Source organism: Pholcus phalangioides, unplaced genomic scaffold (genome assembly GCF_987345545.1).
Source record: "Pholcus phalangioides strain wild (caught in Gottingen) unplaced genomic scaffold, Ppha-v1.0 ptg000001l_1, whole genome shotgun sequence".
Classification (NCBI taxonomy): domain Eukaryota; kingdom Metazoa; phylum Arthropoda; class Arachnida; order Araneae; family Pholcidae; genus Pholcus; species Pholcus phalangioides.
In genome coordinates, this window is record NW_028301594.1 from 6,746,619 (window position 1) to 6,763,223 (window position 16,605).

A 16,605-nucleotide genomic window follows, 5' to 3' on the forward strand; every position below is an offset into this window, starting at 1 on the left:
TGATATCGAAATTATTGCTCAATGTATGGCCGACTAGGATGACGAAAATACAGCAGAAAATTCTCCAGAGGAATTAGAAAAAAGTAATAGGAAAAAATGCTGTATAAAAATACTATCATTTTCTGGAGCAAACTGAAAGGATAAGGCCCTAAATATTTGCAGCTTCTGCTAGTATAGATGAAATTGTGAAGGCTCAATAAGCAAAAAAATATGCATCAAACTAAGCTTACGGATTAGATGGATTAGGATAAATAAGGTACATAAATAAAATTGAACAAAAAAAAAAAAAAACGAACATATTTTAGTGTATTTGCATATAGTGTGATTGAACATTTGATTGTATAACTTAACTAATAATTTCATTAGTATGTAGTAAAACATAGTATAGTATTTTTCAGCCCTTATAAATTGAATTTTTTGCCTTTTTGGCATATTTTTCTTTTCTTACTGAAAAAAAACTCTATTTCTCGAAAACTTTGTCTCAAAAATTTTTTTTTAATTTCCGGCAGTTTCGAGATATAGAGGTGTGACTGTATCTGCAGAAAAACTACAGAAGACTGAGTTCTGAAATACCATGTCTCTTCGTTAAGTCACTTGCACTTTCTATGACAATGGGTGCCTATTATGCATGTCATGGTTGCAAATGATCTGTATTCAGTTGTACACGTGCCTGCATGATATTGTCAAACCGTAGCCGCACTTGAAGAGGATGAGTGTGACCTGTCATACCGCGAATTTACCATGATAACACCTGAGGAAAAGTTTTGGCCACAGAATTGCCTCTCCGGATCTTAACAGCCGAGACTACTTCCGTGTAGGAATATCTAAAATAGACTGAGAAAACACACACACAATCCATAAATCTAGGTGAGCTGAAGATGAGTACCACCATCACCGTCCAGAGTTATAAAATTGTCAGAATGCTTCATCAGGTTGCAAGGAACATGGTGAAATGTTGGGGAAGTGTATTAAAATACAGGGAAAATTTTTTAATATTTATTGCAGCTAAGATTGTGTATATTTCTTCATATATGGTTTATTAATACTTTCACAATGCTTTTCCAGTAGGTAAGCTTATAATTTGGCTTCTGTGCAATAGTGTGGGCATTGTACTGGACTCTCATCGTGAAGATTCAGGTTCAAACCCTGTTGGTGGCAGTGATGGTTGGCTGAAATGGTTTTCCTCCCTATTTGAAAAAGTCTCTCTACAGAGAGCAGGCAGACCTTCAACATAATACAGTCGACGCTCGTTACAATGACCCCACATTATTGCAACCATTCCATTACAATGACTGGTAGGACACGTCCCACAAATGTTGTCATATAACAACTATCTCTTATATATGTTTTCCTTTCAATATAATGACCACCCAATATAGAATCCGTTTTCGAGAGGACGATGGGGGGGGGGGGGTCACTATAACAAGCATAGACTATACTTAGATGGAAATTTGAGCTTTCAGCATCTTCACTTCAAAATATAGAAACCAAATCACAGCACCAGCAAAAACACGAAACAAGTTTGACAACATAAACACATTAAAGGGCACACATACAGCTCAGAACACACACATTCCGGCATCTACTAATTTGTTAGAAATCGTGCAAAGGGATGCTTACGAGGTACGTTATATATGGTTAAGTAGTAGTAATAGGTACAATATCAAGCTCTTCAGAGGAATGTTTACAGGCTGCACGTGCAGTTAAGTAGTAATGAATACAATTTAAAATTGACTGTGTGGTGTACACATATGAATAATATGTCTTTGAATCCATTAAGTTTACTCATGTTGAAGCAATCAAAATGAGCTGATGCATATCTAAAGCAACATTACTCTTGGGTATTAATTATGTAGTTTTATGTAATAAACATCAATGACTTTATTATACCTTTGAACAAAAAGTAAAGATTCTTACCATACACTATGCCAGATATTGTTAGTGAAGCTTCTGCAATGTTGGTAGCAACCACAATTTTTCTCACACTACGAGAAACAGGCCTCATTGCTCTGATCTGTAATTGTAAACAAACTAAAATTAAATAATTGTTATAAAATTAAAATACTCGTGCCAAGATTGAATCAACTAGAAAATAAACTTCATGAACATAAAATGCATATGTTCATTTTTAGGACGAGTTTTTTTTTCAATATCACCAAGAAATCGGAATTTGAAATTTATTACACATATATACAACATAACATAAATAGTACACACCAAAAACAAAATACACATACAATACAAACACAATACACAAGAACATATATATATATTACCATTTATGTAATAGCTTAAGAGATTACATAATCCGTCCAGGGCATATTGATACTATATATATTGATATGGGGGGGGGGGAGGTTGACAACAAACCAATTATGTATATATAATTCAAGATATAACATTCAGTTTGCATTACATTTGTAAAGAGGAAAAAATTCATACATAAATCAATATTCGATTGCGTTGATTTTGTTTATTAGTATTTTTTAAATTTGTGTAATGATTTCTCTGATTTTATTTAGTCATTCAATTTATTATATTCCTTAGGTGCTATGTATATTAATTTTTTTTTGTATTATGGTTTTATTTGGTTTAGGTATGTCCTATTGAATTCCATGTCATCTTGATCTCTGTTGGATTTAATTTCAAACCAATCACGATTTTTCTGAATAAAAAATAATATTTTGTTAAGATAAAGTTTATTGATGTTGAATCTATAATCATTGTGACAGTCTTGGATATTGTTCTAATTTTTTCAAACATATTATTTGCAACCAGGGGCGCCCACATGAAGAAAACACTGGGGGACTCAAATAACCTCAGCCCCCAAGTTCCGATGCCTATGTTCTCCATCACTTTGGGAAAGAGTGCAAACCATCCGAAGATGGTCTCTCTGGGCAGTCAGCGGTCATGTCTGTCTGTCTGCCTATGTTCACAACCTTTCTCAGAGTGTTTCTAATTATATTTATATTTGAATCATAATCACTGCACCCATACCGATATACACATATTGTATAACTGGCAAAATCCATGCAAAATAAATCATATGAAGAAATTTAGGGGATATTTTTCAAACAGTAAATCCTGGTATTGATGTATTTTAGTTTATTACTTATTATCAAAACTTGAGACTTCTATTTGAGGTTTTTATTGAAAACAATTCCTAGATAATTTATTTCACACATCACATTCAGTTTTGGTGCAGCGACAATTATTACGTGAGCAATGTCCTACATGATATTGCATTGTTATTGGTTCTATGATTTTGTTATTATAGATGCTTGTCAAGAACTCGTGTTCTGGCCAATAAGTGAAAAAGAAGATCTCATGCCTCTCACTGGCATTCAAACCCAGACCTATTGAATCCAAAGTTCTATTATGGTATATCTATATTATTGCTGCTAAAGTGGCTATACATATCAAAATGTCATAGTAAATCTGCTGATTTTAAGATTAAAATAAATCTTTATCTCTTATGAGGTGTGAATACCTCTTTCTCTCTCTTCCACAGCTTCCCCTTCCAATAGGATGGAATAAAAAAAATATTTAAAAAATCATTTGTAGAAAATATTTTGTGATTTTTTAAATTTAGATCCAAGATATTAAGATCAATGGTGTACGGATCAAGTAAACGAAATGCTTTTTTTCTCTCTAAAAATATATGCATGTTTACCAACAAACTTTTTATCAAGGTGAGGGGGGGGTGTCTTTTTTTATTTTCGTTTTAAATGTACGTCAACGTTGTCTTTGAGGTATGGAATTTTTCAAGATAGAAGTCCTACATTATTACCACTGAAAAAATATATGATTTTTTATTTTTCTGAAGAAAATGCATGCAAACCTGTTCAGACATGGGCAATGCACCATACAATGGAACTGCAAATATTTTCTTTTCATTTTTGGCTTTCAAGTCTTGAGCATATTCACTATAAAATACATTGGCACAGTTATTTACCAACACTTAAACAGCACAGCATATTTTTAAATAGCAATGTGTGTAATTTGTCTGGATTTCACAATGTGTATCCATGTTCGTTATTGCTTATGATAAAGAATAACTGATGAACAAATAACTGATCTGGTAGTTTGCACACAAGCTTGAATGAGAATTTTTTTTCAATGAAGACACAAGATATATTTCGAATCCTATAGTCTCTTTACAGCCTCCTCGAGGATTTTAAATATTCTTTGTTTTTCAAATTGATGAAATGCAATAAAACTATTTTTATATTGAGTAAAACATAGCTTTCAAATATATGAAAGGAAATTACATCAGTAAAGAAACGGCTTTTTCTACTTCCTCTTGACCAGTCAAAAATATCAGGATATCCCCAATCAATTCCATTTTGTGAATTTTCATGGCAGTTTCAACAGAAGCTTTCACATAATCGGGACATGGATCTTGTAAGTAGAATATATCCACAGGATGACTTCTACCTTCCACACTGATAATCGTTGCTGTGTCTTTGGACCTGAAAATTGAAATTTGCTTGAACTTTTTTTGTCAATAAAATCAGTGTATTATGAAAATTTGTCACTCAACAATGAAAACATTCTTCATTGTCATAATTGTAGCCCGAGGACAGTGCCGTCTTAACGCATGGGCCCATCCAGGGGTCTCAAGAAAAGAGGGGACCTCACAAAAATTAGAACCAGTTCAAATTTTAAAGAATTCGCCAGGTAGAGCCTCAGAAAAATCACTTGGCCCGGGGGCCCATGATGCTCTTAAGATGGCCCTGCCTGAGAAAAGAGCCACCTTGGCAGTCAGGTGGTCTCAGTGATGGACTTAAATCAATAGGACCTGGGTTCAAACCCCACCAGCGCCACAGTGGAGTTCAGCTGAAGCTGGTTTTCTGTGGTTCCTAATTCTCTGTGCAAATGCGAGCCAATCTCTGTGTTAAACCTCTTGCCACAGAGAGCAACAGGCCTATAACAATGCAAATATTCAATCATTACATTTCATTTACAATTTGAAATATAGATGAGTCCACTGAAAAATCAGGCACAAAACCAGATGCACACTCAGACTGTTAGGTATACTACACACACTTTGTTCCAGACTCTGCCATGAAGCTAGGCTGGAACAGATCTCGTCAATGGGATAAGTCTAGTGGCGTTCATTCAGCCAGAGAGGATTTACTTTTTACTTGAAAATAATTGAAACTAAATAAAGTTAAAACAAGCTTTGAAAAATTCTCTTGTATATTTCACAATGTAATTTAATAAGTAATTCATTTTTAATCATTTTAAATATGCATTTATTAGGAAACAGTTAATAAATATCTTTCATACTTATCGCTGGTCTCATTTCTGTTTAAGAATTTGTAAGCAGTTTCTGCTTCAAATGTTGCAGAAGAAACAATCAACTTTAGATCTGTCCTTTTCTTGATGATTTTTTTCAGAAGTCCTAACACTATGTCTTGATTCAGATTTCTTTCATGAACTTCATCGAGTATCATCACAGAATATGAGCTGAGAAGTGGGTCGCTCATCATCTCATTTATAAGTGTGCCTTCAGTCATATACTTCAAAACGAAACAAAATTACAAAATTTTAAAGAAAGAAATTATATTTACATCAAAATCACACGCATCTATATTAAGATGGAATAAAATGAATACACCATATAATTCCATCCACTCATACTCACTTTGATTTTTGTAACTTTTGGTTTACAACAATCATCAAAACGGATGCTGTAACCAACATCTTCTCCTATCAATGCACCCCTTTCTTCTGCAACTCTGTTCGCAAGCTATTAAAAAGAAAAGGAAAACTTTTGAGCTGCAATTTTTTTTATGAAACAGCTGAACTCGCTCCACATGATCATACTTATAATATGGAATCATTACTTATACTAGAATTTTTAAAATCCTCTTTAGTGTTCCTCTGCATCAGAAAAATTTCATGCTTTTATATGAGTATGTGAATGAGAAGTTACATTAATATCAACAAATTTCTTATATTCCATGTGGCTATACGTATAAATTTATGTTTGGTGATTTTCAACTTCCAAAAAAGAATAATCGAAAACACATTTTTTTCATTTTTTATTTTTCAAACAGCTAAGACATATTGTTCATGTTAAGGCGAGACTGAATATCTGTCAGTAAAACAATATATGTATAGCACTAGTGACTTTAGAAAATTGTTTTGCATACTCTTGGGCAAAAAGATTACTAACAGATCAGCAAGCTGAATCTGAAATTCTATAACAGGTAAAAAATATTGATATCTTTGCATGTTTAAGTAACATGTGAACTTGTCAGGTCTCAAATAATGTTAGAGATTAACAGTTTTTTGAAAAACCTGTTTTAACAAAGGGCTATTTTTGATACAACCTGATTAACAGTAATACTCAATTTACTTGGCATGAAGCTAAGGCAGTGTTTCAGCATATGCTAATTGAAAAACATAACTGTTCTGACAAATACAGTTGTTTATTTGATTGGTAGATGATATGTTTACTATGATGCTTTTACAACTTTCGTGGCATTACTTTTAATTTTTTTCATTTTTATTCCATTTACAAGTAACAGAAAATAAGGAAAAATGCTAGGACTTTTTTTTACTTCCCATTTTAACTGAGTGCAACGATACAGTATTTTAGTGAATGTTTAATTAAGACATTGTTAAAAAGAGGATTGCAACAACAGTAGCTACTGTATAGCAGGATTTTTCAAGCTGTGAAGCATGCTTTTCTATGGAACTTCTTTTAACTGTTGAAGCAAACTTAAAAAATGAAATGTTTAAAAATTAATGTGACAAAAACATTTTTAAAGCAACAAGTAATAAAAATAAGGCAGGGTAAAGTGTGAGCAGGTTTTGTTTGCTCTAAGGCATGCAGCGGTTCCCAAACACTTTCAATTGTGGACCCCCTGGAAATCTTAGTATCTGCCATGGACTCCCATTTATAGCAACTGAAACTACAGCCATCTAAAAGCAAGAATGTTCTCAAAGAACGAAGGACATTCTATCCAGTATTAGTAAATGTGACATAATAGCAATGCCATCTACTGGACTGCAAAATAACTAAAACAACATGCATACTCCTATCGAGAGATGTCATCACAAGTACAATTTTTGTCAAAAATTACAACAATATTACTACTGCAGTCTACCAATGTTGCAGCAGTGCTTTTGCAATAAATTCAATTACAACTTTTCTTTTAAGAGTAATTTATTTGTATTGTACCTTATTTTTTTCAACTTAACATTAATTTTTTTATATAATTCTACAATTGGGCTATGGAGCCCCAAATGGGAACCACTGCTCTAGGATTACTTTACATGATTGTCTATCAATTTAAGAAAAAATCATATACACATACCATGACAGCTGCAACCCTTCTCGGCTGTGTTATTCCTATTATTTGTCCACTATTTGCCCATCCAGCTTCAAGCAGATACTGATACAGAAATGAAGCAAATCAACATCATCAAATGAAACATAAATATTCTTGAATTATGAAATCTAGCATGCATAATTCATATTCAAGCTATATTCCCCTGACGAAATTCCAGGACACACAACAATGTGAGATTTAGTACATTCAGCACATCATCCCGCACAATGATATACTTCCCTTCCTTCTAGCCATGTTAAGAAACTTGGGACACTGGAAGAAGAAAGGAAAGGTTGGCATTTTTCTCTCCCCATTATGACCTGATGATAGCACAAATCATTGCCAAAGGTATAAAAAAAAATACTGTCATTGTAATAATACACAGTGTGTTCATACATAGTTATGTGCTGCTATCAATAATAATACACTGGATAAAACAACTACTGCTGACAAAATGAAAGAATACATTAAAAAAAAGTGGTATAATTTTTTAAACATTACCTGAGGAACTTGGGTGCTTTTACCACACCCTGTTTCACCTAATATGATTAGGCTTTGGAATTTTTCAAGCAAGTATAATATATGGTCCTTGAACTACAAAACACAAAAAATATAAGTAACTACAAATTAAATTTCACTAATTTTAGTTTGAAAAATAATTAATTGGTGAAATTATAGATGAAAACAAAGAATTGAAGGACAGTCAAATCTTGATATAATGGTACTTTAGAGACCAAGAAAAAACATTTTTGTAGAGGGGCTATCGTTATATTAAGAGAGAAAGTAGAATTTCATCATACGGTGCTACCAAATTTATGTTGTTGTTGGTGTCTCTTTTGAATTGCTGTTAATAGTACCATGATAAAATGCATTTAATAGTATTTATTTACAGCAAAAAATTTTAATCAACTGTTTAAAAAAATTCAGTTGATTATTTCACCCAGTATATAAAGTAGTTTCCAGCACAAAACTTTGGTGTGCTACAAAGAAAGTATCATTTCGCCACAACTTCAGATCAAATCCATTCATTTCATAGATACATAAAGATTTACAATTAATTTTTGTAAAACATTTTTACCATCCAGAGACAATGATGCCTGTACGGATGATTGAAAACTTACTTGAAAATTAAAGAATAGAATAAAAAATATGACATTAACAGAAACATTAAAAAAAGACGCACACATAACACAAAAAGACAAAATTCTTAATGTACGAGGAGAAATTTAAAACAAATAAACATTAAATGAAAAACAGATAACATTATGGGGAAAAAAATGAAACTTGCACATACATAGACATCACAAACAAGGACAAATTTTTTAAATTAAAAAATATACATAATCAAAGTGGCAAAGCTATAGTGGGTAAAATATTATTCCTCCTCCTTAAAGGTCAAAATAAGAGCCTACATCGTCTATTGAAATTAATAATTCAAATAATGCTTTTTTAAATGCCGCATGTGTGGGTAAATTCTGTAAATACAAATACAAGGCCACAACAGGCAAAATACTCAACAAGGTGGCCATAACAAGTATGGATGTCATATATTACTAAAATACAGCAACCCAATTAAAAATGCAATTACAAAAATTATAAACAATATATATATATATATATACATATGTATGTATGATAAAATATTATACGCCTTTAAAATGTAATTAGTGGTAATGAATACCTAAACATTAGGCTATACGAAATTCCAAAGATTTTATAGAAGATATTGTTGTAGAGGTATTTGTCTTTTCTTTTTTTAAGTATCATTGTAACAAGGTTTCACTGTAATATTTTACAGTACTGCTCTCATTAGAGAAACGTCCACTAAACAGAGTCCACAAACAAACGTCCACTAATGCAGGGAACGATGCTAAAAATGGTTCCATAAATTGCAAATTATTCCACTTCCTAAATACTGTACAATCAAGTTTTTGAAACTGGTGTATATATCAAGACAATGTCTGGATGTTTGTAAACTGACCACAATTCAGACATGGAATGTCAGTAGCTTATTTGAAATACTCATGAGTTTACCTTAAAAATTGGCAACTGTTGTCGCTGCTGTTCATATGATAATGATGGGAATTGATTATAAGAGGCAACGGCCTCTGTCTCATGTACATCGCTTCTTTCAGTGTCAATGCCAAATGACAGTTCACCTTGAAAGAAATATAAAAGCTAAGATGATATATGCAATTCGTGTCATAAAGATACTTCGAAACTATTTCAACCTTTATTAATAAGGATGACAATGTTATTTCTGAGATATTTGTTTTCAATCATAAAATTTTCATCTGAAAGTCATTTAATTAAATTCACTGCAGCTTTGAGAATCACCAAATAGGCTCCTGGTTAAATAGAATTCAGTTGGCCTAACAGATTATCAAATCTGTTTACAGTAAAATGAATGTATTGTAATTTCCTGCATTAGCCAGCATGCTGTAAAACTCGAGGGATGTTAGCTCTTTGAATGTTGGAATATAGTCCATTCCTGGCATGCTGGGAAAAGCGAGGTTCAACAAAAATCACAGTGCGGCAGGGTTTAAGCTAGATAAAAAATTCCTTTTGCAAAAAAGTGAAAATGGGGAGAAAAGCTTTAGCAAAATGCTAATGGATGGATGTCATCATCATTAATGATGGATGATTGGATGTCTACTCGTTTCGTACCTCCTGTATGCATTTTTGCAAAAGTGGCTACCACTTCTTTCACATTCTAAGATTTTCTTTTGCATTTTGCAAAAAATGTGGCCATAGCTTAAACACTGCAGTGTGGTCTTTACTGTGATTATTAAGACAATTCAATAGATTTTTAGAATATATTCAAGAATTTTCAGAAATAGTGACTTGAATTTTGCTGCATGTTGGTCTCCCTTGGTTTCCTGGCTAATGTGAGAGGGGGGGATACAGTATGATGATGCTCAAAAAACTGGAGAAACATATTGTAAAGGATTCCATTGATTTCAATGGAATACATTAACAGAATGAAAAGTGCATTGGGATCGGGGAGTACTATCGTTAAATAGGTTATTATTGTTATATAGGATTTTCACTATATGATGCCGATTTACATTTTTAATAGGAAAAATTGCCATTTTTCAATTCTGATGATATTAGTTTAATCAATGGGTTATTTTGGCCAGCACTTGATGTCAGTTTCCCGTAATTATTCATAAGAAACCAGATTTTTAACCCTTATAGTAGGAGTGGTATCTGTCATAGAAGTGATCAACTTTTGAGTGATGGTTCTGTTTAAAGTCAAAATGAAAATCTTTTTGCATAGAATATTTAAAAAATCACTTGCCAGGTATCTTTCTTTGCTTTCCATTTTTTAATTAAGTGTTCATTAATTAGCACTTTCATAAAAGAAAAAGCACATTAAATCTCAGAGATATACCATGCATATTCAATTTTTTTTACCATACCAGTTGAAGAGTTAATCTTTTGAAAGTGATACTATAATACTTCATCACCAAGTGTATTTTTGAGTGTGTATATGAATGTGCAGGGACGCAACTAGATGCATGGCCGGGGCAGGCATGCATTTTGGCGCCCTCTTATTACGTTGAAAGAGAGGTTAAAGAGCAAAATTTTCATCCACTCTGGTGCAGCACCCAGGCACCAAACCTGCCTGCTCTCCCTAGTTACGACCCTGCGTGAACTCAAGCGAGTGACTTTAGAATGTACATGGTGATGAACTTTTACCACTCATTTTACTTTCAGTGAATGTTTCATCAATAAATAGTTTTTAAGCAAATTTTCTGTTTGGGGAATTTTTCTATAAACCCTAAGTCCCACTCAAAATCAAAAACTCTGTCAACTATCACCATTTGTTGGTGTCCTAGGGAAAAGGAACTTAGGAAACTTTACCTAATAATTACTCATTAACATTCACAAACTGCATATTTTGTAACTTTGAAAAAATTGGTCTTTAGATGTAGCAAAGTAGCTCTTGTAGCAAATAATCAGATTCAAGGAACATCAAAGCATCAGCCACTGCCGTGTTTGATTTGGTGAGACTTATTTACCTTCCAACTCTGCAAATAGTTGGAAATATATTAGCTTGTGTGCAGGAAAAAAAGCTTTTCCCCCCCTCCCATATTACAAATAGTGATTCAGCAGGTTACTACACTCTTTATATATTTATGATGGGGGGGGGGGGACAGTCTATAGGTGAATGGGAAGCTATGTCAGTTTCAATTGAAGACTTCAAATCCAAAGCTACCTCAGCCATCCAAAAAGACCAATAACAAGTCTGAGATGCTCTTATATATTTGGGGCAGGAGAGGATACTGGGTGATGTGTTGGGAGGGGTGACTAATTATGTAGATTCGTTACATTGTTTTGTTTTACAGGAAAAATTGATTTTTCCATATTATCCACTCTTGAGGAAAAGAACGATTGCCCCAACTCCAGATACAGGCCAGATTTGTGTGTAATCAATAGGGAATTACAACTGTTAAAAATTGAAGGGTAAAAATTGTAAATGCTGTAAGTGCTAAAATGAAAATGTTGGGAAATGGCAAAAAAAAAAAAACTGTAGTTGCAACCCGTATAGACTTTCACATTTATGACCTCTGTTGAAAAACTCAAAGGATTAAACTTAGCTGAAACCACTCAGAGGACTACCAGGTACTTTTCAAGTTGGCAAATTATAAAGCACTGCATATTTTCGACACTTTAATGTGAAAAACAGTGTTTGAATTACTTTGGGCACTTACTGTGTTTATCATTTTTACCCTTCAATTACAAGACATTGAAACAACACATAAGATGGTCATTAACAATTTCTAACGAATTGTGCTGGTGTTTAAAATTTTAGGTAATGCATAATGAGAGGTATAACCTCACTCTTAAAGTATAATCAATAACCTTCCTCTACACTACTTTTAAAAACAAATGACACATCGATACAATTTCAAAAATTTATTTAAACTCTTTAACTCAATCACTTTTATGCATATTGGTTTTCTTCTTCAAATTACTACAATTTAACAATGACACCACAACAAATTTATTCCCTGTCATTTCATTCACATTAATAGTTAATTCAAGTAGTGTCTGCATATCACAAAAATACTACTAAATTTACGAGATGCATAGCTCATGCTTGTTGGAAAAGTATGTGGGATTTGTATTAAGCAATTATTGTCACAGAAGTGAGAAACAAATATTTAAGGGAGAAAAACAACAATCACAAGCTCTCTTTACATAGTGCATATTTGTTTCCAAAGCTATAGCGGATTGTATTCACAAAAGTAAATCAGCAAGATATTCTTCAAATTCTACATCTCGCGACTTTTCTGCTTCGTGGCTCACTGGCAAAGGTTCTTTCCATACACTTGCTTCTCCTAATTTCTTTGTGCTTTCGCTATCAGCGGATAAGACAGCATCTCCACCTACTGATGTTGTTTCGAGATCTAATGAAACTGCATCTTTCTGTGAACTGTCAACAGATGTTGAATCAACTTTTGAAGACGATCCCTCTCTAGACTTTCTACTTTCCTTAGCTTTGTGACATGCATTCATTTTCACAGAACAATCAGGGCAAAGGCGGAGTTTCACTAAAGCATTCTTCCTAACCCCTTTTTCCACATATGCAAAGTTGACTTCCCAACTTCTCAGTTTATCATCGACTATGCAATGAATATTACCACATGAAAACTGTCCTTTACCGCTAACAACTTCTTTCTCAGTCCTCCACCTCATAGCTATCTTCTTTTTCATGAACAGACTCAAGTCAGCGAGGCAATATTCTTTGAAAAGCTTGTCATAGTATTTCTTGGCCAACTGCTTACCCCACGTGTCCACCTTTTCCTCCTCGTTCCACAAAAAGCGGTGATTTTCTCTGATGACATCTCTGTCCGTTTTATCTCTGCTTCTGTCTCTCTGTAACCTCGACGATGCTCCTCGATAGCACAGGATATAATGATTGATCAGTTCTTTGTGCTTCGAATAAGCATCTAGGCTGAGGAACTGATTCCTATGCACCTTTCTATATTCCTTCTTGAATTCTTCTTCATGCGAGGCCCTTTGCTGTTCGTAGGAGCAAGGTTTGTACTTTGTGACCACATAATTATCATCCTTCTTCGCTTTCTTGGCAATTCTTTCATTGGGCTCGAAATCGGAGTCATAATTCTCAACTGGATTGAATGCCGATTCCCTTTGTGTACTCATTGCTGCATATAGAAGTGAAGAAATCCTTGGAAACTTCAATACACTCCGCCACTGCTGTCGAGATGGCTATAATTTAAGTCACGTGTACTCAGCTCCGTGTGGGATATATGATTACAATAATCCTATAAAAGAATCATATCAGTAAATTTAATCTTCACACACAATTATGAATAAATAAGTTGGGTTGTGGTATAAAACCATCAAATACTGGATGATTATAATACTGGTCTAACCTGGTTTTAGAAATCTTGGTCGAAAACTCATGATTAATACTGGTTTATCCTCATCAACAAGTTGTCCGTTCGAGATGTGTAAACAATTGAATCTCATTTATTTTGCGCAAATTCTACCACATTGGTTTATTTTCCCACTGACGAAAAACTTGGAAAAATAAATTTGGCTTCATGCCAAATTTCGTTTCTCAGAAATTTTATCAGGAAATGTAAATTATAAGAGAGTTAAAACATATATATAAATAATGCATGTTTCTTTGTTGAGTTTTAAATCATTAATATCAAAATGATATGAAATGGCGGAATCACAATATCCGCCATTTTCATGCTAAAAATCCACTCTAGAAAGCATATTGTTTTCACAAGAACAAACTTGCCAGAATTTTCGGACTTTTCGGAATTGTCTCGCATTGCAAGCAAATGTAGTACTAAAAAGTACGCGGAACAAGCCTCACATTTCAATTTTTCAGAAAAGAAGACGTTTAGAATCATAAATAAATGCTCATCAAAAGAAGTTCAAAATGTTCTTTCAGTTTATATTTTAACTTAGTAAAGTTTTATGTGAACAAAACAAATGCTTTTAGTATTGGGAAATTAATAAATTTTGGTTGTCGTAATCACGCCATCTGTTGAAAATTGGTACAGAGGAATTTTGTCGGATTTCAGACCAAAAAACAAAAACCCATAAAATTTTACATGTCACTTGGTGCTGCTGCCATCTCTATCTCGAGGCAACAGTTTTCGAGTAGTTATTGTCCCACATTTTTATTTCTTGATTGTGACAACCCCAACAAGAACAAGATTCAAAGTTACAGATGAGTTAAAATCTGAATTGTCGAAAAATCTAAAATTGCTATGAATATTCTTAAAATCGTAGTACTGTATCAAACTTACACATTCTGAACAATATTTTGCATTCAACTTTCATAACAGGAGCTGCAGGGCAGTGCCGTCTTAACGCATGGGCCCTGGGCCCACCCGGGCATGGTCCGGGAGCCTCAAGAAAAGAGGGGCCCCACAAAAATTAGATCTGGTTGAAATTTTCTAGAATTAACCAGAGGGGGCCTCAGAAAAATCACTGGGGGCCCATGATGCTCTTAAGACGGCCCTGCTGCAGGGTAACAGAGGTGGTGTGTGGTGTAGTAGTAGTATTAGTGCTTCATTTCCCCATCAACATTATTCTGCTATTTTAGCAATAGTTGGCAACTTGGCTTACTTTTGGCAATAATAGGCAATATTTTTATTTTATTTCCCAGTGTTTCCCCACCCCCCTCCTTCCTCCCCTCCCAGTTTTTTGAGTAACAAGCTCTGCTCTAGCTGGTGTTGGTTTGGAATCTCAATATCCGGTATTTTGCTAGACAAAATATGGCCAGTCCATCTGAGATCGACTCTGCAGCCTAAAAATGGCGGCTATCTCATCTGAAACTTTTACTATTATTATTATTATTATTACTTTTGCTTTCCAAGAGGTGGCGCTGCAGCTATAATGTTGTGTGAAAAGATCCATTGAAGGGATAGACAGTTGAGTATTTTGCGGGCTGTGGTGGTGGTGATTAGGGAAACATTTTTTTAATGTTGTTTTTTTTACATAAGTGAAATGATTTTTCTTTACGTATCCTTATAATAGTGCTTCCCGTAGGAGTGATGAATATTTTAGTGATCAATCGACCGGACCTGTAAGTATTTGAATTATTCTCTTTATTTCTCCTCCATATCATCATTTTTAATAATGTTATTTTCCCCCTTTCCTTTGGATGAGAAGAGATGATGATGAGAGAGAGAGAGAGAGAGCTCTTGTGTGTGCTGGTTGGTGCTTTTGCCTCCCACTTTGAGCACTGAATTGATGATTCATTCACTAAAATTCTTGGTGGGAAAAAAAAAACGTTATTTCTCAACTATAAACAATTTCATTGACTAGATTTGATACAAAAATTTGTTTTCCAAAGCATTAAATACTTGAGCATTTCAAGATACAAATATCACTCCTATAGGTTTTCTAAACCTCAAATCATTTCAAAATGATCATATAGATCTAAGCAATTTTTGTATGTCTTCGTGTACGGTGAAATCTTAATACAGTAAAACCCCTCTTAACGGGCACCGCTCATGAGCAGTCATCCCTTTCTTTTATAGCGAAATAATAATTATAATAAAAGTATGCATTTCAAACTTATGATCAGTGGTCACCCCCTTTTTTCACGGACGAATCTTTTTGTCCCTCTGGTGTCTGTTAAATAGAGGTTTTACTGTATAACAATATTCTGCAGACCAAAGAAAGATATCGTTGTGAGGAGATGCTTGTTATACAGAGAGGGTGTTATTTAACATTGGAGTATAGGCATTTTTAAACAAGGCCTGAAAAGATATTGTTGGTGAAGGATTTATTGTTATATCAAGTACCGTTGTTGCAAGGTCTTACTGTATGTATAGTGGTTGGAAGGTGATCATGGAAAAGTTCAAGTGATTTCCGTTTTACTGAAGATGAACATTAATTCAAGCGTTATTCAATGTACAGCAGTAGTTATTTCTGCTAAGAAATGTGTATGAGGTGCATGTACAGTTAAGGAGTAGTAATGCTATGGTATGGCTGTATACGTAGTAGTAGTTATTTATCTTTTTTAGTGGACCCACATCCCAGAGTAACATTCAATTCACGCTCTCTCGCTCTCAGTGATAGGCCCCACCGATGCCACAGTGATGGTCAGCTGAAGTTGGTTTTCTGTGATTCCCAACTTTGAGGCGCAAATGCGAGCCAATCTCCCCATTAAAAAGTCTCGCCACAGAGAGCAACAGGCCTACAAATAGTAGAAATATTCTATCATTACACTTCTCACTTCTGAAATATAGATGGC

At 34.0% G+C, this 16,605-nt stretch overlaps 3 protein-coding genes across 3 annotated transcripts in view; 1 reads left to right on the forward strand and 2 right to left on the reverse strand.

Moving 5' to 3' along the window:
• LOC149089763 (putative ATP-dependent RNA helicase DHX35) overlaps positions 1-13,867 on the reverse strand; it is a 21,875-nt gene extending 8,008 nt beyond the window's left edge. Inside the window, exons 1-9 of the mRNA XM_089245211.1 lie at positions 13,754-13,867; positions 9,381-9,505; positions 7,848-7,940; positions 7,332-7,409; positions 5,651-5,755; positions 5,293-5,525; positions 4,272-4,472; positions 3,842-3,926; positions 1,918-2,014 (exon numbers count right to left, since the gene is read on the reverse strand). Coding sequence (XP_089101337.1) covers positions 1,918-2,014; positions 3,842-3,926; positions 4,272-4,472; positions 5,293-5,525; positions 5,651-5,755; positions 7,332-7,409; positions 7,848-7,940; positions 9,381-9,505; positions 13,754-13,850 — 1,114 coding nt within the window. The 5' untranslated portion in view covers positions 13,851-13,867. The remainder of the gene's footprint in view (positions 1-1,917; positions 2,015-3,841; positions 3,927-4,271; positions 4,473-5,292; positions 5,526-5,650; positions 5,756-7,331; positions 7,410-7,847; positions 7,941-9,380; positions 9,506-13,753) is intronic.
• On the reverse strand, positions 12,255-13,840 carry LOC149089764 (protein FRA10AC1 homolog). Its single transcript, XM_089245352.1, has 2 exons — positions 13,754-13,840; positions 12,255-13,642 (listed from the first exon to the last, which is right to left on the reverse strand). The coding sequence occupies exon 2, from the start codon at positions 13,518-13,520 to the stop codon at positions 12,594-12,596; it is 927 nt and encodes a 308-aa protein (XP_089101478.1). The 5' UTR covers positions 13,521-13,642; positions 13,754-13,840; the 3' UTR covers positions 12,255-12,593.
• A 1,378-nt stretch (positions 13,868-15,245) lies between the features above and the next one.
• p130CAS (Serine_rich_CAS and FAT-like_CAS_C domain-containing protein p130CAS) overlaps positions 15,246-16,605 on the forward strand; it is an 86,273-nt gene continuing 84,913 nt past the window's right edge. The window contains exon 1 of the mRNA XM_089245485.1: positions 15,246-15,429. The gene's annotated coding sequence lies outside the window, so the exon portion shown is untranslated. The remainder of the gene's footprint in view (positions 15,430-16,605) is intronic.

Excerpts from the sequence above, each read along its gene's own strand:
- LOC149089764 (XM_089245352.1), bottom strand. The coding sequence starts at position 13,520 with ATGAGTACACAAAGGGAATCGGCATTCAATCCAGTTGAGAATTATGAC.